The 27,761-nt window shown below is 45.8% G+C and overlaps 1 protein-coding gene across 2 annotated transcripts in view; it reads left to right on the top strand.

Moving 5' to 3' along the window:
- Positions 1-27,470, top strand: part of LOC119167630 (26S proteasome non-ATPase regulatory subunit 4) — a 36,652-nt gene extending 9,182 nt beyond the window's left edge. For both annotated transcript variants that reach the window (XM_037419133.2, XM_075866006.1), the window contains 4 exons: positions 4,016-4,130; positions 7,360-7,518; positions 26,993-27,081; positions 27,177-27,470. In XM_037419133.2, the coding sequence (XP_037275030.2) occupies positions 4,016-4,130; positions 7,360-7,518; positions 26,993-27,081; positions 27,177-27,353 (540 nt within the window). In that variant the 3' untranslated portion in view covers positions 27,354-27,470. The remainder of the gene's footprint in view (positions 1-4,015; positions 4,131-7,359; positions 7,519-26,992; positions 27,082-27,176) is intronic.
- Positions 27,471-27,761: the final 291 nt, after the last annotated feature.

Raw genomic sequence — 27,761 nt, 5'->3', positions numbered from 1 at the left:
TTAGTGGGCCTGGGCACCCACCGCGGATGCGGTTCAGAGACCTTGTCTTGAAGCGGCTTCCTCAGCATGCTGGACAGCCCAGAGTTGTGCTGTCAGGTTCGAGCTGAGCAGTGCGGCCTTCCAACGCGAGTGGAGGCTGGCGGTGGATGAGCGAGACGAATCGGCACTGTTCGAATTGTTACTAGGCCCTGACACTCCCACAGCATGTGACTAAGGGTGGCAACCTCGCCACATGACTTGCATCTGTTTGTAGTGTATATGTCTGGATACATGGTGTGCACGAGTCTGGGGTTTCTGTATGAATCTGTTTGTAATTGTCTGAAGTGTACCGCTTGCGTTCTTCTGTTTAGCCTTTCGTGAGGGGATGAGTATATGCGTCTTTGTAACTGGTAATGTGTGGTGACGTCGTGAAACCTGGTCATACGATCCTCTCATGCCCAGATGTCTGCAGTTTCCCGCGGGGGCTCGTCCTTAGGCGATGCTCGGTGAGTGAGGCCTCGAGCAACGCGGTGAGCCGCTTTGTTGGGGGTGCTCAGTCCGCTATGTGCCGGGATCCATAACAGGTGCCTTCAGTTATCGAAATCGACCTCTCCTGGATGTGTGGGATGTCGTTGGAGTATGTGAAACGCCTCTTGCGAGATGCGTTCATTGGCAAAATTGCTGTTTGCGAATCACTAATCACGTGTGTGGCATTGGTCTGTGTGAGGGCCAGTGCTGTAGCCGCTTCCTCTGCCGCTTCAGCGTGTGCCGTGTTCACAGTGAGGCTTGTTGATGTATTTCCCGTGATGGCCGAGACTTTGCGCAGTAAATGTGGTACGATGTTTTCATTCTCAGAAATGTTTACGTACGGGCAGGAAAACTAAGCTTACAAATAATTCATACGTTTGTAAGAACAAGTTGACAGGATTTATACTATGATGGCAGCTTTTAAAATTTAATATTCTGCCCTTTTGGACTTTATTCAACCGCATCCTGTTCAATGAGTGGCTGGTTCTGCCACTGTGATCGCATCAGTGCCACGAAGAGAAATAACGTTGGGTATAACGTTTGGTCGGTTAAAGACTGCAGTGTCCGCCCACTCAAATACAAACAAAATGAGAAGTTCATCCGGGAGTACAGAAAAAAAAAAAAGGAATGGTGCGCCGCCAATTGCTGTCCGTGCAGCCTACACGAATGCCCCACGAACGCGCTACGATATACTGCAGCGCCCCCTGCGCATTTATCAGCGGCACGGACGCGGCCTTGCATGAGGACGGCACGGAGACGGTAGAATAGCCAGTATATTCTAGGGACCATAACACACTTGCCACTTTGGCTTGGCTTGGATTAGATGGAAACTCGTGTGTTCATAGTGCATCATCATCATCAGCCTGACTATGTCCACTACAGGAAAAAGGCCTCTCCCATGTTCCGCCAGTTGACCCGGTCTTGTGCTTGCTGCTGCCAATTTATACCCGCAAACTTCTTAATCTCATTTGCCCACCTAACCTTCTGTCTCCCCCTAACCCGCTTGCCTTCTCTGGGAATCCGGTTAGTTACCCTTAATGACCAGCGGTTATCCTGTCTATGCGCTACATGCCCGGCCCATGTCCGTTTCCTCTTCTTGATTTCAACTATGATATCCTTAACACCCGTTTGTTCCCTAATCCACTCTGCTCTCTTGTCTCTTAAGGATACACCTACCATTTTTCTTTCCATTTCTCGCTGCGTCGATCTCAATTTAAGCTGAATCCTCCTCTTTGTAAGTCTCCAGGTTTCTGCTCCGTATTTAAGTACCGGCAAGATACAACTGTTATATACCTTCCTCTTGAGGGATAGTGGCAATCTACCTGTCATAATTTGAGAGTGCTTGCCAAATGTGGTCCACCCCATTCTTATTCTTCTAGTTACTTCGATCTCGTGGTTCGGCTCCGCGGTTATTACCTGCCCTAAGTAGGCATAGTCTTTTACAATTTGAAGTGCACTATTACCTATCTCGAAGCGCTGCTCTTTTCAGAGGTTGTTGTACATTACTTTCGTTTTCTGCATATTAATTTTAAGACCCACCTTTCTGCTCTCCGTGTCTAACTCCGTAATCATGAGTTGCAATTCATCCCCTGAGTTACTCAGCAATACAATGTCATCGGTGAAGCGCAGGTTACTAAGGTACTCTCCATTAACTCTTATCCTTAACTGTTCCCATTCAAGGCTTCTGAAAACCTCCTGTAAGCACGCGGTAAATAGCACTGGGGAGATTTCGTCGCCCTGCCTTACACTCTTCTTGATTGGTATTCTGTTGCTTTCTTTATGAAGCACTATGGTAGCAGTTGATCCCTTGTAAATTTCTTCCAGGATGTTAATATATACTTCATTGACGCCCTGATTCCGCAGTGTCTGCATGACGGCTGATATTTCTACTGAATCTAACGCCTTCTTGTAATCTATGAAGGCTATGTATAGTGGTTGGTTATATTCTGAGCATTTCTCTATTACCTGATTGATAGTATGAATGTGGTCGATTGTTGAGTAGCCTAATCGAAATCTTGCTTGTTCCTTTGGTTGATTGAATTCTAATGTTTTTTTTACTCTGTTAGCAGTTACCTTTGTAAATAGCTTGTATACTACAGAGAGCAAGCTGATCGGCCTGTAATTTTTCAAGTCATTGTCACCTCCTTTCTTATGTATTAAGATGATGTTAGCGTTCTTCGAAGACTCTGGTTCCTTTGCCGTTCATAGTGCACATGATGCTTAAGATATGGCGCCAGGCTGTCGAGCGCTATCATTATCAGGTGTTGAAAAGAGCAGACATTTTTGCTGCAATTTTCAGGGGTCCGATAGTTACTTCAGGGGGAAAAAAAATCATATATTTGCTGATATGGTGGGGGGGGGGGGTGTCAGCATTTCTCAAGTAAATATGGTGGTATTATTCTTGTGGAAAAGTGTCGCAAGTCCAACTGAAGATACAGTAGACTCGCGATTATTCAGTCTGATAATTCACACTTTTAGTTAATTCAAACAAAATTCCTTTTCTTTGGTTCGCCCTTTATTCTTTCAATGTACTTTTAAGCCTCTTAATTCAAACTCTATCATTCGCTTAATTAATACTTTATGCAGTTCAATACCGAAAAATATCTGCTGGTTTGCCACTATTGTTTAAAAATGTGTGTGGTTTTATTATTCTAACAGTCTAAAAATGAAAAGTAAGTGCCTCAGGCCTTCAGGAAAAAGGCTTTGGTAGTAAACAAACTTTTTGAACAAAGCACATGCATATTTAACAGCGATGCTTCGCAACAGGTATAGAGAGCTTTGTGCTGACTGCACATAGAGCAAAGAAGCAGTTGGCAATTCAAAATTTCTTTAGAACTTTTGATCAACAGTAGATGGCCAATAAACTTGTGGACCTTACACCTCTGCTTTCTATTCATATCATGCAGTTAGGGTATAAAAATGTTTTAAAAATTTTTAAATGGGATAAAATCAATGCCTAATCATGATGTGTGATATCACTTTGCCCATTCATATATCTGGGAATTTCTGATAATTCAAACTTCTGGATAATTCAAACAAAGTTCAGAGGTTCCTTCAAGTTTGAATTAACGAGAGTTGACTGTACATGGTGGTAACTTCCACAGTAGCACTGCAGGTTCTCCAGGTGCAACATTTTTGGCTGCATTAAAGTGAGGAGCCATTTCAACTCTGTGGAGATGTATGACTAGCGAAGCTGTTTAGCATGTGACAGAGCAAACACTGAATTTTCGACAAATGTATGAATTCATTTATTGTCTCGATCAGCATTGGTTACACCAGCATGGTGTTTTTTTTTTCTGGCAATTGTCAGCTTCTTGAGCAGCCTCTTGAGATCTATACCGGATCATATCTAATACTGATACTACCTTCATAAACCTGTGGACGTGAAGAAGTGTACTGACTCATGTACTGTAGTAACAATGTAATATCTCCCCTTGGAAATGTTTCCAACCAACATGGGCCTTCGAAGTAATGAAAAATCAACCGTGGTGTGTATGATCTTTTCCAGGCATTACGTGTGTCCATGGAAGAACAGCGCCAGCGCCAGGAGGACGATGCCAGGCGGGCAGCTGCCAACTCTGCCAAGGAAGGAACTCAGGCTCCTTCTACAGCTGAGGCAGAATGTACGGCTGCAGTCTTCCTTGCATACTTTTTAGTGCGATAGCGTTAAAAAGCTCGTGTTGCAGAAAACCCGCCGCCGGCCCTGTTGGTTGTGAGCGAAAAGTCGTCTGTGACCGAAAAATCAAGTTACCGAGATAGCCGTGGAAGGCCACTACTTGTCCACACTTGCACGCACCATCACACTGGAAAAGCCGCGCATTCGAAGAAAAAAAAAGTGCTCAAGGTCACGAGGCGCGGTAGTTTTTTTGCCCTGCCACCCCACCCTGCTTAGCTTCCAGTGCTTTCGTCGGTCGGGACGAGAGAAGAAATAATGCAAGTGCAGCATGTGACAAACCTTTGTAACTCCACTTGCACTGGACGGATTTTTAAAATTTTCGCGGTGTTGTATTCGTGAGACAATAAGCTCTTCTAGTGAATTCATTTCATGGTTACTTGAAAAAGTGTTTCAGGGCCCCTTTAACGCATTTTGTTCAAGTGTCACGAGGAAAATGAGCCCGTTCGGCAATTAGAGCGCGCGCTAGTCCAATCTACTGTGTGCGTGCATGTGTATGTAACAAAACATATGAATAAGTTTACACTTAGCGGTTGAAAGGTGCACTAGGGGCCGGATTTCGCTATCGCGTTCAACGTTTAAAGGCGAAGCTTAAGGATCCCCCAATTTTCAAGCACACTTTTGAGAGATAATAGCTGCAATTTCACCAGTGTGTTGCATTCGTGCACTCTTTTATCTACAGCTTTGTTGAGAAGCTTGTGATTACACAGAACCCACAGAATTTGTTGGTGTTTTTACATTCACGTCGTTGCTCTACTATGTTGTTCCTTATCTTTTCAACAGGTTATTTGTCGCTTCAGCTACATAAACATTCCTCAAGTATTGGCTTTAGGTTTACACTGTAACTACTGTATTTACTCGCATAATGAACGAATTTTTTTTTCTAGAAAAATTGGAGCAAAGTCGGTGGTGGGTTTATTATGTGGGGAAATTTTTGCGAAAACTTGTTTTGAAATGACCAAAAAAAGTGCGGTAATACAAAAAAAGTTGTGTCGCTTAGCCTTTCGCCTTTGACATACGCGTACAGTGTAGGGGAAGAGCTTCTTTGTTGCACTTGACTCATTTTCGGTAGTTGGTGGCACTACCGTATTTACTCGCATAATGAACGCACTCCCAATTTCAGTCATCAAAATTTGTTTTTTTCCCCCGCATAATAAACTCGCCCCCTACATTCATTCGCTGCAGAACCGCTAACCGACACCTGGCCTGGCGCCTCCTCACCCGTTAAATTTCTTTCGTTTATTATTTTGCCCCCCCCTGGCCACTTCGGCTCACTCGCTCCCTCCCCCCCCTTTGCTCGTGTGCGATATCGTTTTCCTATCGGTGCACGGCACGTCTCCTGTCTTATCTGTGCCGGGGTTCATGAACGGTATGAGTGTTGAGACATCGCACCTGATAAGCACACAGCAAGCGAAGATCATGAAACTGCCCGCGCCAATTCACTCTCGCTTCCTGCGAATACACAAAAGTCCAACCTCATGCACGTGATTAATGAGCGACGACGGCAGGATTTGTTGTCGTGAAGGGTCAGTCGTCACCATCGCGTCGCAAATTTCTGGAAAACCAGAGAAAATTGCTTGTTGTCCAAAAAAGATCGTGATGATTTCTGCAACACTATAGCACCTCCGATTCCCGCTTCGCTTGTTATCCACACTTATGCAGAAGCAAGGCAGCGGCCAGATTTTATCGCTAATCTTGTTATCGACGGTTTGTTTTGAAGCTTTGGGGGTAGCTTCCTGCAATGTTTGTTACTTGCTACAATGTTGACAGCGTCGTCACGACCATCGTGTGAGGCTGCTGTGAAGTTGGCCAAGTGCGTCGTCATGCCACGTAGCGAATGCTTTCGGGCACCTCCCGAGAACTGCAGATACCACTGTTGCGGTTTAAACGATTGCGAGAAAAGATAGCCGCAAAGCGCTTTTATGGCGTGTGCGGGCGGCCTGGGGATAGCTTGCAGAAGATAGCGCCATCAACCATCGACGATAAGTTAAGTGAAACGAAGAAGCCGTTTCCAAACAGTGTACGCGTAAGTCGATTGCAATAAGCTATGCGACATAACTTGTTTTTTCATTACCACATTTTTTGCTCATCCCAAAAAAGTTCTCGTAAAATTTACCCCGCATAATAAACGCACCCCCAACTTTCCTCCGATTTTTGGGGGGAATAACTGTGTTTATTACACGAGTAAATACGGTATCTTCTGCAAGCTGTCCCCGCGCATGTCATAAAAGCATTTCGCGGTGATCTTTCCTCTCAATGATTTAACCGAAGCAGTGGTATCGGCTGTGATTTCGAGGGGCGCCCAGAAGCGTGCACTCAACGCACTTTGCCAACTTTGCGGCAACCTTGCACGACGATGCCATTGGCATTGTAGCAAGTAACCAACATTGCAGCCAGGTACCACCGAAACATCCTAATGAACCATCGATAACAAGATTACCGTCAGAGCACGGCCGCTGCCTCGCTGTTCACATGAGAAGTTACTGTAGAAAAGGTAGCCTATGTCATGCGTTCCTTAAAGTGTGCGTGGATAACAAGCACTAAGAGCAAATTGCAACCGAAGCCAGAATCGGGGGTGCTACCATGTTACAGAATTCATTATTATCCCTTCTGGATGACAAGCGACTTGCTTCTGGTTTTTCAGAAGCCTGCGATGAATGGCCCTTTGCAACAGCCATGGTGACAGCAAATCCTGTCGTCGTCGCTCGAAAATTGCATGCATGTGGTTGGGCCTTCAAGTTTCCTATTTGCTGGGAGTGACCGTCAGTTGGGGTGGGCAGTTTCGTGACCTTTGCTCGCTGTGTGGTTATCAGCTGCGATGCCTCTACACTTGCATCATTCATGAACCCCGCTATGGCGCATGGATAATTAAAAAAGACTGGGGATGTACCGCACACAGATAGAAAGAAAAACAATACAGCGCGCAGCAGTGGGCGAAGGTGGGGAGGGAGCGAGCCGAGGTGGCCAAAGGGGGTTGGCATTATAATAAAACACGAAAGAGATACAGCAAGTATGGAAGCAGCAAGCAAGAGATTGCAGCAAATGAATGTAGAGGGTGCATTTGTTACGCAGGGAAACTAAAAAAAAAAAAAAACAAACTTTGCCGAATGAAGTTGGGGGTGCGTTTATTATGCAAGTGCATTTATTACGTGAGTAAATATGGTATTCCATGTTCACAGCTGGCTCGAGTGAGGAACGGCTGCTGGAAAGAGCCCTAGCTATGTCTATGGAAACAGATCCAGCTCCTCCGACTACAACTGCCAGCTTGCCAGATTTCTCAGCAATGACAGAGGATGAGCAAATTGCATATGCCATGCAGATGTCTCTCCAGCAGGCACGTGAGTAATTATTCATTGTTTTTGTGCTGATGAGGATAGTTCTATGCATCCTTGTTGGATGCCTTTTGCTGAAACAAGTGCGGGAAAACATTATTTGTGGTAATTTTCGTAGATTTTATCCTCATTAAAGGGACCCTCCACTGTCCATCACTTTTCGATTTTATATTTCAATAAAAACCATACTGTCTGAAGTGTCCAACCTTGCAGTGCTTTCTTTGGAAAGTGAGCAGAAATTTCTAAAAAAAAATTTTTATGAATGTGCATAACACTGGTTGGTGGGAACAATGGCGATAGTAGTGCCGTTGAAATTCGAAAACTGAAACCACGTGCTGTTCTTGCGGGCATTATCAAGTTTTGTTTTTTTAATAATAAAACAAATGCCAGTCGCCACTTAAGGGGGGGCGCGGCAAGTAAAGTGCCGATTTTGGTCAAAATATGCGATTTTCTGATTTATTTTTTTTCGTAATCTTCAGACCTTCAACTTCCTTGTTCTAAAATATTACAGCGAAACGTGCGCTACAAATCCCGCAAATAGTGTTTTTGCCGAGGCTAGTCGCCGAAAAGTGCGAAAAAAAAGCCCCTGAAACGGTGTTGTTCACGCCGCACAAACGCGCCAAGTTGTTGACCGTGGGCCGCCATTTTGGTAGCTTTGGAAAGAGGAGAGAGCCGGCTTCCCGATGGTCGCGGTCTCGTATTTCGCCGAGTGAAAATAAAAGCGCGAGGAGCAAGTAAAAAAACGAAAACGAAGAACGGCAATTGGCTGCGCGGGTCACGTGGTAGCAGGCGCGACCTCTTACTGGTCAAAGCTGCGCCGCGCACTTTGGCAACCTTGGAAGCGCGAGCGCATCTGCGGCCGCCGTGTCGAGAATCATCCGGCGTGCGCTTCGTTTTTTGCCAGTTTGCTGTTTTTGTGATAGTTCGCGTGCTTTTTTTACCAAGCTTTGTTTACATCGGTGGTCTCTTCTGAGTGCTTGCTCATACTGCGGTGCTATGTTGTCGCAAAAAAAGTTCCGGAGCGTCCACAAGTACGGCAAGCGTCGGAAAGCTTGGAACAAAGGGCAGACGACTGCGGCTGCCGTCCCAATCGCAGTTCCGGACGGAGCATGCTCTTCAAGCGTCACGGAGCCTCTACTCAGACCCTTCGCTGATTGTTGTGAGGCCGAGAGTGTGGAAGGTGCCACATCGTCGTATGTCAGACCGCCGGATGCCGTCGACCGTGATGGACGCTCTCGCGAACCCGATTGCGGTGGCACCGCGTCGGCAGCCGTTGCAACTCCGGGCGTGCGCGCGTCGAACATTCTATCGCGAGTTTCGGCCCAGATTCCGAGCAGTGAAGAAATCGCGCAGCGGGCGCAGACAAGGCGGGATGTTTTGGATGCCGTAGCATCGAAGTCCGCTTCAAAGCGGAAGCTCGAGCTTCTGAACGAAGGCTGCGACGAAAATGACGGCGGTAAGGACTCCACATTCTTCATTGTAAATAAGAAGATGCTGAACGGTCTGCTTTCGTCAGTAAAGTGCAACAAGTGCGACGAAGGGTCGATACGCCTCGAGACTACGCACTGCCTTGGACTCGCGGCGAGGATGGAACTTTTTTGTGACAATTGTGACATAGTGAACAGTGCGTGGTCGTCCCCGAGGTGCTCCGGGCAACAAAAAACGAACCCCTTTGAGGTAAACGTGCGTGCTTTGAGGGCTGTGCAGTCAGTTGGCAGAAAACAATCTGCCATAAATGACATTTTTTCTGCGATGGACATTTCGCATCGAGCACTGCACCACAAGTCCTACCAGAGACTGCAAAGGAAGTACAGCCACCCTGCCACCACATCAGCTGCCACCCGCATTGAAGCAGAAAGTGCACAGAAGGTGCATGACATTTACAAGGACCTAGGAGGAGTGCCAGGCAACATTGACGTCATTTACGACGGCACGTGGATGACGAGGGGGCACAGAAGTCATATTGGCGTGGGCTGTGTAATCGAGTTGTACACAGGCTTGGTCTTGGACCACTGTGTCCTGTCCAACTACTGCCAAGGCTGTGCTGTTGGCCCCAAGCCTGGTGACGACAACTATGAGGAGTGGCTTGAGAAACACAAGCCACAGTGCCAAAAGAACACCGATGCTAATGCAGGCCAAATGGAAGTAGAAGCAGCGAGGATCATGTTTGAAAGATCGTTTACCAAGTACAAGCTTCGATACATCAATGTGCTCTGCGACGGTGACAGCCGTACGTACCTTGCCCTCACGCAAGACAAGGTGTATGGCTACATGTTGATTAAGAAACAGGAGTGTGTGAACCATGTGAAAAAAAGAATGGGCACTTCCTTGCGCCACCTTCTTGATGAGCACAAATCCAAAGGCCGAGGACTGAGCATGGGTGGCAAAGGCCGGCTGACGCAGGGCCTTATAAAGAAGTTGACGAATTATTATGGCTGGGCCATTAAGAGCCACCCCAACGATGTTCCTGGCATGGAGAGGGCCATCATGGCCACTTATTACCATGTAACATCCACAGACCAGGATCCACACCACGACCTGTGCCCAAGTGGGACTGACTCCTGGTGCCCGCACAATCAGGCATTGGCCAAGGGAGAGCCGCTGCCGCCTCACAAACATAAACTGCCCCCTCACGTGCGAGTGGCACTGCTGCCAATCTACAAGCGCCTCTCGAACAAAGAGCTCCTTGAAAGGTGTGCGCAGGGAAAAACCCAGAACGCTGTGGAGAGTATGAACAGCCTCATTTGGTCACTCCAGTCCAAGAGCCAGTTCGCCTCCCTTCGAAGTGTGGAAAGTGCAGTTGCAGATGCAGTCTGCCGTTTCAATGGTGGCTGCAAGAGTGCGCTGCAAGAGATTACTGCTCAACTGGGCTTCAATCCAGGAGACTGCTCTTTGCGGCGAGCAGCCGAAAAGGATGCCAAAAGGGTAAAGAGGGCTCAAAAGGCGCATTGTTCCACGACAAAGAAGCGCAAAACTGGGTTGCGCTCTACAGAGGCCAAGGCCACAGCATCTCAGGATTACTGCCCAGGAGGATTCTGAGTGTTTTAGGCATGTTGTGAACTTCCAAACAAGAGTGAACTTTCAAAGTCAGTTTTCTCAACTCTTGATTTTCGCCTATGTGCCTTCGCTAGAACATCTGTCATTTTCTAACAAAGACTGATAGAGTCGTTCCGTTTTTTGCACTAGGCTCAGGAGGCCTTTAGCAGTGCAATAAAGCTTTATCTCTCTTCTTACTCATCATTTAAAATTTTTAGAACACATTTTATAATTACTGCGATGTGTGCGCAAAACAACATCCATGTTTTGGAAATTTTATTTATGGTTACAAGAACTAGAAAAATCAACTAATAGCTTCTTTGCACAAGTTGATGCTTTGGGAACATAATAATATGAAAAAATAATTTCATTTAGCAATAATTATCTCTTTAAGTGTGAAGAGCATTAATTAGTATAATTATGCTTGTAACTCAAAAAGTACAAGAGGTATTTGAAAACGGTTTTCATATTTGGAATCCTCACAATCATCCACATACACACACCAAGTTTCATCACAAACAGTACATTAATAAAAAAATTAGTTTTACTTGCCACGTCCCCCCTTAAAGGAACAGAGTAAGCCCTATACCTGCCATGTATTATAGGCGAAGTTTTAGTGCCTTTTTCTCCATAGCCATGAAAGCTACAGTAAGTATTTTACTATCATTGTGATCATGAGCCATTCCTCTTTTTACTGAAGCAGATTTAACACTGAAAATGCTCATTATCACTCGATAAAGCTATTAGATGTTGTGTGCCAGAAGAGCACTTTCTCGCAAAACAATTCTACTACAGCAGATTTCCTATTTTGTTGTCTGGCCAAAATACTGGCCAAAATCTATGATCGTAGATAATTTGGTTGCTGAGGAAAAGGAACCAAGTAAGAAAAAAGCACGTTTTGAGATAATCACACTTAAGGGGAGATGCGAGTAAAAAAATCGCGTTTTTAGCGAAATTTCTCGTATTTCTGATTTTTATTGCATTGTAATCTTCAAACCTTCTTCTTTCATCTGTGAAAATTTCAAAACTAAATTCGAACCGCAAAATGCAAAAAAATGTGTATGAAGGCATCGCGATGGCTCAAAATTTCGTGAATTTGCGCCGATATTGGCCATCTTTGACTGCGCGCTGCTCCCCGTCGCAGTGCCGCCCGCCACCACGATCGGTTGGGAATGTTGCGTCCGGCCTTCTTCTTACAGCTCCGACGACCGCCAGTTTCGTACGTGGGCAAAAAAAAAAAAAAAAAACGAGGCCTTTTTATCACGTGGTTTGAGCGGTTTGAAACGCGCGGCACCCTAAGCCGCATCGCCATTGGCTACCGAGTCATTGTCAGCTGTGTTGGTGGCGGCCATCGGCATTTGGTCCGTCTTCTTTTCTGCGCGTCTACGCATATTTCCGTGATGACAAGCCCGAAAAAGTGCAACGTGAGACCGCAGAAGTTTCGAACGAAGCACAAGTTCAAGGGAAGGCGGCGTAAAGTGCCCTGAACGACGGCGACGAACGAGAACGCGCCTACGTGTGCTAGGCCTGACGGCGACATCGACGAGTGCGCGAGCGACAGTGGCTGCGATGAAGGGATTGACGCTGCGCTTTCTTTCGTCAGTGCTTCGGAAAAGAAGCTCGGCTTCTTCGAAAAAGACGAAAGACAGCGCGATGAGGTTTGTGCAACGGCAGTTTTGTGCGACACCCTCTTGCTGACGGCACTTGTGGCTGGTGCGGCATGCCCTGCTTGCGGTATTAAAAAACTTGCCGTTCGGGAGCCAGCAGAAAAGTGCAAGGGACTTTCGTTGCTCCTCGAACTTCATTGCGATAACAGCGAATGCTCAGCGACTGTTCTTTCGTGCTCTTATACGTCACTGCGTGTTACGGCGGACGGCAGCAGCCGAGTGAGCCAACGGTACGGCAGTGGGAGCTCCTGAGATAGTTTCGCTGTAAATGTGAAGGCGGTGGTGGCTGCACGCGCTGTCGGCATTGGGCATGAGCAATTGTCGAGATTTTGCTCCATTATTGGACTCCCAAAGCCAATGCACCACCGAGGATTTTTTTCGATAGCAAAGAAGGTGCACACCGCTGCCATGGCAGCTGTGAGTCAAGTGAGGATCGGTCAACTCTCTGGATCGGCTTGCGCCGATCCAGAGAGTTGACGAAAGAAGTAGCAGGCGAAACTGATGTGGCTGTTATGTTCGACGGCACTTGGCAGAAGAGGGGCCACAAAAGCCACAACGGGATCGGCGCAGTTATCTCCTTAGATACTGGCCTCTGCTTAGACTTCGAGGTCATATCAAATTACTGCCTGACATGCAGTAGGCACAAGGATATGGGCCCAGACGAGGAAGTGTGGCAGGCGTCCCATGGCCCAGTCTGTGAAAAAAATGCAGACTGTTCCTCCCATGCCATGGAAACGGAGGCTGCAATGCGCATTTGGCAGAGAACATCGACTTATGACACCCCACTGCATTTCATGACATTCTTGAGTGACGGTGACAGCAAAGCATATAGTGCAGTTGCAGAGTCAAAAGTCTATGGTGCTGTCAATATAGAAAAAGAAGACTGCACTAATCATGTGGCCAAGAGACTTGGCACCGCGCTACGGAAGCTGCATGTGCCATTACCACGAGGGCAGAAAATGAAAGAGCCAGCCATTCAGAAGCTCCAAACATACTATCAGATTGCCATAACAAGCAACAGGGGGAGTGTACGGGATATGTACACTGCAGTATGGGCTTCGTACTTCCACTCATGCTCTACTGACAATGCTGGCAGCAACAAGTTTTGCCCTGCAGGAACAGAGTCGTGGTGCAAACATCAACGCGCTGAAGCACTTGGTGAACCTGCACCACGCCACACACCTCTCCTGACAAAAGCACAGGGATTGGCTGTTTTGCCCATTTATAAGCGGCTAACGGATGGGAAGCTCCTTGCTCGATGCATCAAAGGGAAAACCCAGTACGCATCGGAATCCGTGAACAGCAAAATTTGGCTACTTTGCCCCAAGACTAAGTTTGTCTCCCGAACGGTTGTCGAGACTGCCGCAGCTATGGCAATCCTGTAATTCAACAAGGGTCATGCTACTTTCGAGCACATCCTGGAAGAGCTCAACATACTGCCATCTAGAGATCTAGTTACTTTCAGTGATTCCCGCGATGCGAGGCGCATCAAGAGAATGTCCGAGCGTCTGACAGTAGAAGCAAGGGCCCACCGTCGTCGTGGAGTGAAAAGGGCACGGCTAGAAGAGAGTGCTCACAAGGACCGTGAGGGCACAACCTATGCTGCAGGACAGTTCTAGTAACTTGCAGTGCTTTTCAAAGTTCTGTTGAACATTATGGTCAAAGATTATGCATTTCTAACAACTCTGTGATAAAAAAAAAGGGGTTTCAGACTTTCAAATGCGTTTTTCTCCTTTTGCAGTTTTGTGTGATCTGTGCTTCTTATACACGCTAGTTCGTATACTTAGAATTGTCATACCTCTGTGAAATTTTACACATAGCATGATGAAGGCCCATAGAGTGCAAGTATCTATTCAGATTGTCAGTGCTGCTTGATTATGTTTTTCAAAAATTACATAACATTGAAAGCCCTCGGCAACTAGAGCCATAGTAAAATTTCCTATTTTATTATTGTATTTCACCTTTTTACACACAAAATTTATATAGTTTTTTGCACTCTACAGTTCCAAAGGATCATAGTCAGCTATATCTGCATGCTTTATCTCAAATTTTTATAGGTCAGAATCGTTGCATAACAATGGCCATAATTTTGCAGTATCTGACCTGCAGAAAGAAAACCAAGCAATCTACATGAAAATAAATGACATATTTGAAAAATGGAGAAAAAACTCTATTAGCATGCCAATTTGTGTTAAATGCAGACTCTTATTAAAGAAAATAGTTTTTCGAGTAGCATCTCCCCTTAAGTTGAAAAACAACATTATTTAAAAAGTATGAAATAACAGCAATATGACGGACCCGTTCGATAGGCACGAGTCAGATATTTATCACCAACATCATTTTTTCTTTTTGTCTTGAAACTTTTTGCCTGGCAAGCATCATTTGTCGTCTGCTGTGCAGCCCTTGTCAGCACAGTACTGTCGACGTAGTTCAAGTTTGCATAGGCCTTGCACTGTGCAGTGGCCTGGCGAAATTTCAAAATAGTTCAGCACATTCACACGGGCTATATTGCTATCATTAAAAGTGAACAAAGCATCAAGAGTGCATATTTGTTGTGTTTAGTGCCCAAGAAAAACATTCTTTTGGAGCGTGCTCCCACACAACAATTCGACTCATTATGGTTTTGAGTTTTCCCACGGAGGCATTTAGCAAGCAATTCTGCATGAGCTAGTTCCAGACAATTTGGTTTAACCGCCTCAATAACAGATGCTGTAAGTTGTTTTTTATGAACGAATGGTTCACAATTTGACTGGGCTTCTTTGAACTTACACCAAATATCGGTGTCCTTCGAGCAGACCATGAGATTGATTGTTATCCTTTGATGCCATGTGAAAATATGTGGACCGCACAGCTTTTCGCATGTGCTCCAAGCTGGTTTTATTTATTTTAATGGCCCAACTGTAATAGCTTTAGTGCTTGGCAATGATGACACCATTAAGACGTCCCCGACCAGATATAGATTTCCTGAGACAAAGCTTGATGCCTCCGCAGTTCTGGGCCCATTCTTCTCTAAAGGGTCCAAATGCATTCCATCTTGCAAACTGTAACTTCTCAATGTGGCTATGATGCTTGAACTGCAAGAAATCCTTTGCTACGTAAGAATAGGGACATGGCAAGCCACTGGAAAATTAGGAAAATAAATGCACAAATTAAACAGACGGAGATTGAAGGCAGTGCTAACCTAAGACGCTTATTTAGCTGTAAAAACTGCGTTATTATTGCGATAACAGTTATATGGACACTCTCAGCTGGTTTTTGCCGTCGCCGCCATGTTCCATAACAAGTCGAAATTGATAACATGCCTCACGCGTCGTAACTTTCACGAGTGAGTAAAAGCGCGCGAGTGCAACTGAAGCGAAGATCAAATGAGTCGGCCCATCTTTATCGCATGAAAGGTGTATAAGATAACATCCCCCGCGTCTTTGAACTGCTGTCGAATGCTCAAACAGAAAGAAAACTACCCATCTTGAACGAGCATGAAAATCTCGGCAAGCATTAGGGCGGTTTCAACGCCAAAGGACGGTGAAAAAAGGCACTTCACAGTGCGGCCGTATTTGCTCACATCAGCGTTTTGTAGGAGTTCTGTGATATCGGATCCAAACTAGTTGGCTGCCAGCCTTAGTTCGTATAACATTACAATTTTTCGCTATTGTGTTCGTTGCATTGCATTCAATACGTCGTCGTGTTGTTGCCAAAACTAATCGGCTAATCTCGAAAGCTATGAGCCTCCGAACTCACGGCGCAAGACGGAAGTGCGTGACAAGTCAACCTGTGTCTGACCTTACATCTTCTCAGTGGTGACGACATGGTTGTCCGCACCATGCTCGCGCAGTGAAACCATGCACGTGCGCACGGTGTCGAAAAAGAAGAGCGAACGACACATACACGGATACAGCGGACAACTATTCGGTAAAGGGCCCTTCATATGCAACGCGGCCCCACATATGTGATGCTAACTAAAAGCGTGGCACTGCCAAAGCGGGCAGGGGAGGGGAGGGGGGCACATCTACGCATGCGCCCGCAGCGGCAAGCAGAGCTTCAATGCCGGCTCGTGGGGTGCAGGCCCGCCTCTCGCTCGCCTGTTGCGCAGTGTGTGCCGCCGCCGCTTCGCGCCTCGGTAACGGCGGGGCACCCACGCAAGATGCATGCTCATACCGAAATGCCAAAACCCGAGTTGAAATTTCTTGATTGTCCGCGGGGAAAATTTATTATATCAAGGTTGTCTCCCGCTGTTACTCTGTTACATAGAGGTCGTAAATACATGTGCTTCTATGGAGCACCGGCGGGGAATAGAAAAACTTTGTTATATCGAGGAATTTGCGATATGGAAGTTCGTTATAAGCAGGTTTAACTGTAGTCGAATTGATAAGAGTTTATGGGTCGCTATTAAGGGGTGCTCCGCCGCGGTGGTCCAGTGGCTAAGGTACTCGGCCGCTGACCCGCAGGTCGCGGGATCAAATCCCGGCTGCGGCAGCTGCGTTTCCGACGGAGACGGAAATGCTGTAGGCTCGTGTGCTCAGATTTGGGTGCACGTTAAAGAACCCCAGGTGGTCAAAATTTTGGGAGCCCTCCACTATGGCGTCTCTAATCTTGTGGTGGTTTTGGGACGTTAAACCCCATAAATAAATCAACCAATCAACTATTAAGGGAAATAAAACATGCCTAAATGTTGTCAAGTTGTTAGTAACGACTTGGTCGGTGCACATGAACCGTTTGTTTACATGAACTAAAAATTTATCTACGAACCTAAAAACCCTGATGACATTGCTACCTTCGAGAAGGTTAGAAATGGTCCTGCCTGCGTGAGCTAAATACAGGTCACTTAAACTGGCACCTATAAAAACGCCGCTCTTTTGCAGGTATAGGGAGCCTGCATGAACAGTGGCGACGCTATGCACTCTGGGTAGGCAGTCATTTTTTCGTCAGAGGTGGTCGGGGAGTGCACCAGGGCAGTTCTGTTTGCGAGTGTTGGCGTAGCTTGTAGGCGTGATCGAGAGCGAGCGCGACGCAAATTTAACTCCAAGAAGTGTTGTGCACGATGTCAGCCTCACCGGAAGACTACACCGCAACGCTGTGCTAAAAAGACCTCGAGTGGTACGAAGAAGCGACGTGGGCCCATTCTGCTTCGTGCGGGCGACTGTGTTAGTGACATGGACTTGTGGCCGCGCGTCTACAGCTCCAATATTTATGAATTTCTCGTTCCGAAAACGAGTTTGATTACCCGGGAGCTGTTGAAGTCGAGAAACGCCTTCGAGGGCCACAACTTTGTGACAAGTGGCTGGTTGTGGAATCTGTGGGTAAAAAAATTTGCCGCCGTTATCGTGGTCATCGTCACTGAAGTAAGACGTTTTAAATTGAGCGCTCTCATCGTGCCCGTGCGTCGTGCTCCACATAGAATAACAGCGCAGTGGGATGCAAGCAGGCTTCGCTGTTCCTGGCCATGCATGTGCAGTGCGCGGCAAGGACCTCTCCATCACTTTTGCCCATGAGTAAGATGTCAATGGGGGCCTTGTAAACACACTGTGAGTTTAACCTGCAGAATTAAACATTAGCATCTACGGCAAAATCAAGTAGTGTAACACGTCTTACTTGAGTGACTGATACGCAAGAAGGCAATCAATGAGTTGGCACTGAGAGGGAAAGTACAGAAATTCACAGTCTCTCTTCAGAACAGGTACTATACGAGTATCAATACGGAGTGTGCAGTGGAAGTTGGAGGCAGGGTAGTTAGACAGGACACTGGCAAGCTTTCCGAGGAAATGAAGAATCTCATTAAGAAGCGTCAAATCATGAAAGTCTCAAGTAAAAGAGACAAAATAGAACTGGCAGAGCTTTCGAAGGGGATTAATAGCCGTAAGGTATCTGATGTTATGGAGGCGGAAATGTTGTAGGCCCGTGTACTCAGATTTGGGTGCACGTTAAAGAACCCCAGGTGGTCAAAATTTCCGGAGCCCTCCACTACAGCGTCTCTCATAATCATATGGTGGTTTTGGGACGTTAAACCCCACATATCAATCAAGAAGGCAAAATAACTACCAATATTGATAAGATAGTTAAAATAGCGGTGGAGTTTTACAGAGATCTGTACAGTAGCCGGGACAACCACAACCTTAATACTGCAGTAGGGTTAGCAGGCGGGCTAGTTGGTACAACTTCATAATGGAATAATTGGAAGCGCAAACCAACGGGACACAAGAGAAGAGACAAACAAGCGCAGACTGAAACTCAGTTTATTCAGAGAAGAAATTGTATACCAGAAAGATGAGAAAGGGAAACAACTGGGGAGAAGGTTCCACCATGATCAGGTGTCGTGAAGAAACGACATTTCACAATCTAACAGTGATATAGACTGTGAACTAACACAACTATCAATATTCTTTTTAATAAAAAAGGCTTTCGCAATCTCTCTAGTTTTTATGTCATGATGGCTGTATAAGACAGATGTGCGCGAAAATTCAGGTTCGCAGCCACACTTTTTCCAATGGGCAGACAGATGTAAACCCGGGGCTGATTTCAGCGCGTTGTAGTGTTCTCGCAAGCGAATATTCAAGCAACGCCCAGTCTGCCCAATGTATAACCTGCCGCAAGACAGTGGAATACAATAAACGACATTAGATCGACAATTGATGAAGGAATTGACATGCTTGACACCACAACCTTTCTTCGCAAGACCTGCCTTCATTCAGCCCCGGGTTTACATTTGTCCACCCATTGCAAAAAGTGTGGCTGCGTACCTGAATTTTCGCGCACATCTGTCTTATACAGCCATCATGACATGAAAACTAGAAAGATTGCGGAAGCCTTTTTTATTAAAAAGAATATAGATAGTTGTGTTCACCATCTATATCACTGTTAGGTTGTGAAATAACATTTCTGGGCGACACCTGATCATGGTGGAACCTTCTCCCCAGTAGTTTCCCTTTCTCATCCTTCTGGTATATAATTTCTTCTCTGAATAAACTGAGTTTCAGTCTGCACTTGTTTGTCTCTTCTCTTGTGTCCCGTTGGTTGAGGCTTCCAATTATTGCATTATGGACCTTAATACTACAAGAACTAGCAGTAACCCAGATGACACGCCACCAGTAATGATAAAAGAAGTCAGAAAAGCTTTGGAGAGCATGCAAAGAGGCAAAGCTGCTGGTGAGGATCAGGTAACATCAAAGGTGCTGAAAGATGGAGGAGAGATTGTGCTAGAAAAACTAGCCACCCTGCTTACGAGATGTCTCCTGGCGGGAAGAATACCAGAGTCTTAGAAGAATGCTACCATCATCTTAATACATAAGAAAGGAGACGACAAGGACTTGAAGAATTACAGGCCTATAAGCTTGCTCTCTGTAGTATACAAGCTATTTACAAAGGTAATTGCTGCCCCGCCGCGGTGGTCTAGTGGCTAAGGTGCTCGGCTGCTGACCCGCAGGTCGCGGGATCGAATCTCGGCTGCGGCGGCTGCATTTCCGATGGAGGCGGGAATGTTGTAGGCCCGTGTACTCAGATTTGGGCGCACGTTAAAAAACCCCAGGTGGTCAAAATTTCCGGAGTTCTCCACTACGGCGTCTCTCATAATCATATGGTGGTTTTGGGACGTTAAACCCCATATATCAATCAAAGGTAATTGCTAACAGAGTAAAGAAAAAATTAGAATTCAATCAACCAAAGGAACAAGCAGGATTTCGAACACGTAATAGAGAAATGCTCAGAATATAGCCAACCACTATACATAGCCTTCATTGATAACGAGAAGGCGTTTGATTCAGTAGAAATATCAGCAGTCGTGCAGACACTGCGAAATCAGGGCGTCGATGAAGCATATTTAAACATCCTAGAAGAAGTATACAGGGGATCAACTGCTATCATAGTGCTTCATTAAGAAAGGAACAGAATACCAATCAAGAAGGGTGTTAGGCAGGGGGACACAATCATTCCAATGCTATTAAACGCATGCTTACAGGAGGTTTTCAGAAGCCTAGAATGGGAACAGTTAGGGATAAGAGTTAATGGAGAGTACCTTAGTAACCTGCCTTCGCCGATGAAATTGCATGGCTGAGCACCTCAGGAGACGAATTGCAACTGATGATTACGGAGTTATACAAGGAGAGCAGAAAGGTGAGTCTTAAAATTAATCTGCAGAAAACGAAAGTAATGTACAACAACCTCGGAAGAGAGCAGCGCTACGAGATAGGTAATAGTGCACTTCAAGTTGTAAAAAACTATGTATACTTAGGGCAGGTAATAACCGCGAAGCCGAACCATGAGATGGAAGTAACTAGAAGAATAAAAGTGGGGTGGACCACATTTGGCTAGCACTCTCAAATTATGACAGGTAGATTGCCACTATCCCTAAAGAGGAAGGTATATAACAGCTGTATCGTGTCGGTACTTAGCTACGGAGCAGAAACCTGGAGACTTACAAAGAGGGTTCAGCTTAAATTGAGGACGACGCAGTGAGCAATGGAAAGAAAAAGGGTAGGTGTAACCTTAAGAGATGAGAAGAGAGCAGAGTGGATTAGGGAACAAACGGGGTTAAGGATATGATAGTTGAGATCAAGAAGAGGAAATAGACATGGACCGGAAATGTAGCGTGTAGACAGGATAACCGTTGGTCATTAAGGGTAACTGACTGGATTCCCAGAGAAGGCAAGTGGGTTAGGGGGAAGCAGAAGGTTAGGTGGTCAGATGAGATTAAAAAGTTTGCGGGTACAAATTGGCAGCAGCAAGCACAGGACCGATTTAACTCTTTCGTTACGGAGGGAAAATGGCCGATTTTCAGTGCTTCCAGAAAAAAAATTTTTTTCTCTTGAACAACTGCTAGCTTTTAGCATTGCTATATATCAAATCGTAGCTTTTTCATTTGGCTTTCCAACTATGAAAGGACAGTGCTGTGAGGTTTATAGTAATTGAAAGTTTATTTGTCAATTACAGACAAACATGCACAAAAAAAGTACAAACACAAAAAAGTGAGCGAGTATGCTTAACCAGAAAATTATTTTTGAAATTCTGAAATATACAAATTGAACCCTATTCTATCAGCTATCGGTTAGTATATATATCAATGCGGTGCTCTAAGTACTGCATTTTTGGATGCCCGTAAATCTAGCGGCCTTGACGGCTGTGCCACTCGGCAAAGCAGTCGCGCGAGGGCACGAAACAAAGATAAACTTTGCAGGTGGAGCAATAGACACTTGTTCTGTTTTGTGTTTTTGTTTTCTCGTAGCAAATTTTACAGTTTCTTCTTTTATCCATTCTTTTTGGTTGGTGCCGAAGAGGGTCCAATGGTGCGAAGGGGGGTGAAATGGGGGCGTGTCCTTGTGCGACTTCGTCATAATCAAATATCTGATGAATTAGTTCTTCTCTAAAAGCCAATTGATCAAAATAAATGCTCCTGGAAAGTTCTGGGACTTCTGGGTTGTTTTTTCGGTGCTCTTGAAAGAGAATGAAGCTGTTCACGCACGCGATGTCAACACAGTGAAAAAAGAGAGTTTTCCACCATCGCACGCATTTTCTGAGGACGTTGTAAGTGCCAATGATTTGGTCCGATTTGTCCACACCTAACATCCCAGCATTGTATTCGTGGACAAGGAGCGGCTTTTTGATTACTTTCAGAGCCCACTGGCTCCCCCTTCGCTCTCTTCTTTTGGCCGGCACATGCTGGTTTGCCGTGTGCATTGTACTCATCAAGCTCACAGCCCGGCGGTCTTTCCACTGCATGTAGAGGATGCTACCCTTCCGAATCCATCGAATGTCTCCACGCTGTGCCCGTTTTTCCCATGCAGTGTCTTTCAATTCAGCTGGAAAGCAGCGACGGTCCTTGCGAGCTGTCCCGCATGCAAGTGTCTTGCGCTGAAGCAGATGTTCAAAAAGTTTCCCTGATGTGTAAAAATTATCCATATAAATTTTGTATCCCTGATCAAGGTACTGTGTACAAAGCCTGTTCACTACATCAAAGGCTAAGCCATGAGGCCCCGGTGCTTCACGCTTACCAGTGTACACGAAGAATTGAAGTGTGTATCCGGTTTTCGAATCTGCCAGTACCCAGAGTTTATAGCCAAATTTAGTCACCTTGTCCCTAATGTACTGCCTGATTCCTGATCGGGCTTTAGATTTGACCATACGTTCATCAACGGAGAGGTCCCGCTGTGGCTGGAAGAAATTTACTGATTGTTGATTTATGTGCCTCAGCAGCCACGACACCCTCCATATCTTTCCATCAGATGCTGCCGCCGCTGCGTCTTCTGGGTCCCCTACACTCAGAAAGGCAAGCAGCGCGAAAAATCGATCTCGTCGCATAATATTTGGTGGCAGCAGGTCACTGAATGTTCCTGTGGTCCGCCAATATAAGTGCAGTCGCGGTACTTCAACAAGGCCCATGTAGATGATGAGTCCAATTAGTCGCAGCATCTCCAATGGAGTGACTTCCTCCCAGGAGCCGTCACGCCGAGAATAGGTTTGTTTCTCCAATATGTGCATCCAGGCGTATTTATTTGTGTTCTCGCACACAGTCTTGATCACTTCGGTCGTGAAAAACAACAGAAAAAAATCCAGCGCTCTACAGAACCGACGCGCGTCGCTCCGCATCACTGCTCCAACATAGGCACCTGGTTCTCTCGTTGGCAAAAACTTGACACGGCGCGATGAGTTCGGCAAAGTATCCCGGCCATATGTTGTTGAGACCCTAAAGAAACAAACAATAGCACTGTCGTCAAGTATGAAGTGCGTTTTTTATATATACACAGCGCGAAGTCGAAAACGAATCTTACCTGCAAGCGCTTGTCGAAGCTTGAGGCCCCTGCGCAGCAGGAGTGTCGTCGTCCGAGCTAAAATCTGACGATCCCGCATCGTTGCTTGAGCCATCACTACTGCTTAGGTCAGAAAAATCGGCATGAGAAGCGACCGAAATACTTGCTGCAAGAGTCTGCTTTCGAGGAGCGCGACGCTGACGAGACGCCATTCTCGCACGCAACTCGTAACCACTTTCGGTTCAAGTGTCGTCTTCAGCGCCACGGCGGGGCGCGAAATGTAAACAAACCAAGCTGGAACTGTAAGAGGAGTTTTCAAAGAGTATGCCAGATGGCGCAACTTGTCTGTAAAGCGCTGTTTTTATTTTTTGCGGGAGATTTGAAGTCATCGGACACCCGTGTCTGATGGCCTATGGCGCCGTACTGAAAGAGTTAACTGGCGGAACATGGGAGAGGCCTTTGTCCTGCGGTAGACGTAGTCAGGCTGATGATGACGATGATGATGACTTGAGTGACGATGGCCACGGTATCGGCGGCGAATTTCATCACCCAGGTAAGGCTGCCACAACCAGCCACTCGTCAGAACTTGTGACCTTCGAAGGCCTTTATCAACTTCAACAGCTCCCGGGTAATCAAACTCATCTTCGGAACAAGAAATCCATGAATATTGGAGCTGTCGACGCGCGGCCACAAGTCCATGTCGCTTGCACTGTTGCCCGCACGAAGCGAGAATCGATCCACTCAGAGCGACTTCTCGTCGCATTGTAACGCTCGAGGTCTTTCTGGCACAGCGTTGTGATATAGTCTTCCGGTGAGGCTGACATCGTGCAAGACATTTCTTGGAGTTAAATTTGCATCGTGCTCGCTCTCGATCACGCCTGCAAGCTACGCCAACGCTCGCAAACACGACTGCACTGATGCACTCCCTGAGTGCATAGCGTCGCCGCCGTTCATGCAAGCTCCCTATAGGCTACCGTCCCACTCTAAGTCGAACTCAAATACAACTCTAGTGTTGCCATGAATTTTCCTACTGGTATACCTGCATCGTTTTGAAATGACAGGGGGTGGATTGGTCTGTGGTGTCCTGGGTGCACTGAAGGAACGAATTTTTCAGCTTGGAGCAATACAAGTCTTTCTGTTCAATCGAAAAAGCATACAGAACTATCCCTGCTTGCCCGGAAAGAAAGTTACTACTTCACTGAAATCTTTGACCTGATAGGGATCACCAATCGTGCAGGAAGACAAGGCATTTCTGCCAAGTGTCAAGTTCTGACACAATGACTCTGAGGGGGCAACTCTCCTTGTGAGTCTTTGCACTGAAGAACTTGAGAGTGCCTGATTTGCTGTTTGTGATGTCCCTAACGAACTTTGGTAGGTTCATATTCTCACCGAGCTTTTTAGCTTCCCTTTTTAGTTTTTGATCTGGACATTTACGCGGCATGGAAAGACAGATCGCTTGAAGCGCTTTCTATTTGTGAAGGTACCGTAGGGAGACGGCGAATCCACTTTCCTTGTGCAATGGGAGGTCACAGTACGAGTTTGCTTTGATTCCTTATGTACACCGCATATCCCATAATTTGAAAAATATAGCCAAACATGTTGATGTAACGATGGTCTTCTCTGTCTTGTTAAAGCTTTCCAGTCTCTGCAAGATGACTAACCCTTTTCTCAGGAAAGCTCCAGCCTGCAATGTGAACCACAAGAACAAGTATGTAAGCTGTCAGACGCATGTGGTCTACGAGTAATCCTTGTTGTGTGGTATAAGTTAGGTAGGCCATACCGAGTCATGCCTGAATGACAAGCTAAGGCAGTATAATAACGTCATAAATGGCAGAGAAGGCCACCTCGCAATTCACTTCTGGGATTGTCATTGTGTTCCTAATCATTGAGGCCAAGAGAATAATAGAATTAGGTGATCTATGTGTCTGCGTAGCCTCCATTTCAATATCGCCAAAAAAGTTACGCTACTTGAATGCAACTGGGCATTAAGGTGTGGTTCTGTGCTCTTTCTAAATAAATTTTTAATCTTGGTTGGAAGTGCCACTCCTTGTGTGTGTGTATTGTCTCTCTATCCGTGTCGTGTTTGCGCCTTTAACTTCTAGTATAAAATACTATTACCACAGTTTCTCTAGCTTCGTTTAGTCGGCCTGGAAAACCACCGCAGTCAAGCAGAAAAGTTCATCTGTTCGAGCAACACTGGTATGCCGGCGTTGTTAAACAAACTGTAGTGGTGCCACTCATGCCAAACGTGCTACTAATACAAACATAGAACGTGCTTCACAAAAAAAATTTTAGGTCCCAGCTGTCTTTCAGCTGTGTGTAGGTGTTCTGCATTGCTTATGCTAATGTGCCAACATGGACAGTGAAGTGCAACTGAAACAGTGGGCGAAGAACATTAGCAAGCACTTGTATTGTCTGTCACGCTCTGCCTTCCTATTGCTACGAACCAATTCACCCAGATCAGTCTTGCTCTAGCATGCACGCCTTGGTGAAGCGGAGTGTAATGGCAAAATATTTTTCTATGTAGAACCTCGGTGTATATTGGTGTCGTTGACTAATGTGCTTTTTACGCATGTGGACTTGACTGTATTACGTTGGACTAGCAGGAATGGTTCGAAAATTTCCTGAAATCAGTCGCGCTGCTATTTGCCGAAGACTCTCGTGTGTGTGTGTGTGTGTGTGTGTGTGTGTGTGTGTGTGCGCGCGCGCGTGCGTGCGTGCGTGTGTGAGTGGCGCCGGGTGCAGGCGAACGTAGCACCACCAGGCGCCTTCTTGAATGTGTGAGAGGGGTGGAAAAAAGGAAAAAAAAATACTTTGGCACAACCTACACCTGCCTCAAGTGCGTAAAATAAAATTTCAAGTTATATATGTTTGTTTTTAAGCAAAGTGAGTGTACCTCTGATGATTTCTTCTCTTGCCTGTAGATTAAATAAACCACATCATTGTTAAGTGACGCTAGCAGTTTTTCTCTGTCAACTTTCATTGTCAAATTTAAAATCATAATTCCTTTTGTGTAGGATAAAATCATGCTCGTTAGCACAGTTGTGTTGAACGATCTTATAATTTTTGCCACTATCAGAAAAGTTTTACCGAGTCGTTAACAGTCTCAGAAATGCCTAAACTGAAGGTGTGCGAATATTCGAAATTTCGAACATTTTTCTGTTAGTGTTTGCTGTTTGATTTGATCGCTCTGGAAAGTTTACTATTCGAACTTCCTAAAGACATATAGAGTCAACGTCTAACTTAGTGACCCGTTCAGGTTTTCAGTATGCTTCATCTCATCACAGCCTCGTATTGAGACAAAGCTGCAGTTTGGGCTTTGCTACGGTCGGTCGAACTTCTCAAAGACAAATTCAGTCTAAGTTCGATTGGAAGTGGCCCCTTCAAATTTTAAGTATGCTTGACCTCATCACACTCTCCTATTGCAGCACAGCTGCCAGGCTCTGCTATGGTTGCAAATTTGTTGACCCAAGAAAATTCTGGTTACAACATAGAGATGACTGATGAGACAGAGGTGGGGGCTCAGGTAATGCTGTTTTGGACCTGAAATTAGGGCAAGAAATCGGAAAAATGGGACGCCCAAGATTTTTATCATCCAAAATTTAAGACGTTCTTATAGATTGACGTCTACGAGGCAGATTTGGAACATCGGATTTGAAAGGAGCACAGCCTTGTCCGCCATATCAATTGGGCTTTCACAGAAGTTGAAAAAGGAGGAGAGGCTTAGAAAATGGCATCCTAGCCTTTCACATGTAAAGTGTTGTCAGCAACACTTTGGTTTCACCAAATTATTACAATTATTACATAAATACAATTCAGCCTCTGCATTGTCTCGTTCTTGATAAGACAACTTTGAAACACCACCCCACCAGTGCTTCATCAACTTAGACAAAAGAAACGCCTTCACAGTGCTATCTGATACGAATATTGTTAGAAATTTTCTCCAACATTTCTTTCTCCAACGTCGCTTCAAACTACTATACTGTATTCACTCCTGTACTATTGATAACTGCTAAACAAACGACACCTTGGCTGATGTTACAGAGCCTGACGGTCCTTCTACAAGGGCAGCACCTGCAGTAGTTGTCAAGGAGGAGCCCATGGAGACGGACGAGTCCGAAGAGCTCAAGAAGGTAGGCCACACCTAATGGGTTGGTGGCGAATACTCTGCCTGCCCCTGAGCTGTGCTCTTCAACCCATTGAAGCTTCAGTGACGGCCGTTGTGCAGGATGAGGCAGAGTCCGAAGACTACGAGATGATTCGGGACCCCGCCTTCCTGCTGTATGTCCTTGAAAACCTCCCTGGTGTGGACCCCCAGAGCGAGACTGTCCGCAATGCACTGGGAGAGCTCACCCAGGGAGACACGACCAAGAAGGACAAGGATGGCCAAAACAAGGGCAAATAGAGCGAGGAAAAACAGTAGCCATAACACCTGCTTGACTCTGCCTCTCCTCTTCTCTTTTTTTTTTTCTCTCGACTTATGGCCATCACAAAAAAAATAATAAAAATTGTGTCCCATCAACTGCAGGACTTGTCGTCCCATAGATGTCTGTCATTGTTCTGTCTGTGTTTTTGTTTTCATATTTCATTTTTAAATGTGTGTGCACACTTTTATACTACCAACTTCATTTATATACATGTACTGTGTAGGTTTAAGTCTGTGGGCACAGTGGTGGCTGCCATAGGTCTGCAAACTCTCTGAACAGGTGCTAAGTATGAGTGAGTGAGTCTGGCTGAGTACCATATGGTCCTATGGTCTCATCTTCAGCATTACTGTCAGCCATATATCAGCTTACGGTTGTACTTGAGTTTT

The sequence above is a fragment of the Rhipicephalus microplus genome, chromosome 6 (assembly GCF_043290135.1).
Source record: "Rhipicephalus microplus isolate Deutch F79 chromosome 6, USDA_Rmic, whole genome shotgun sequence".
NCBI lineage: Eukaryota > Metazoa > Arthropoda > Arachnida > Ixodida > Ixodidae > Rhipicephalus > Rhipicephalus microplus.
This window is presented reverse-complemented; position numbering and strand designations above follow the sequence as displayed.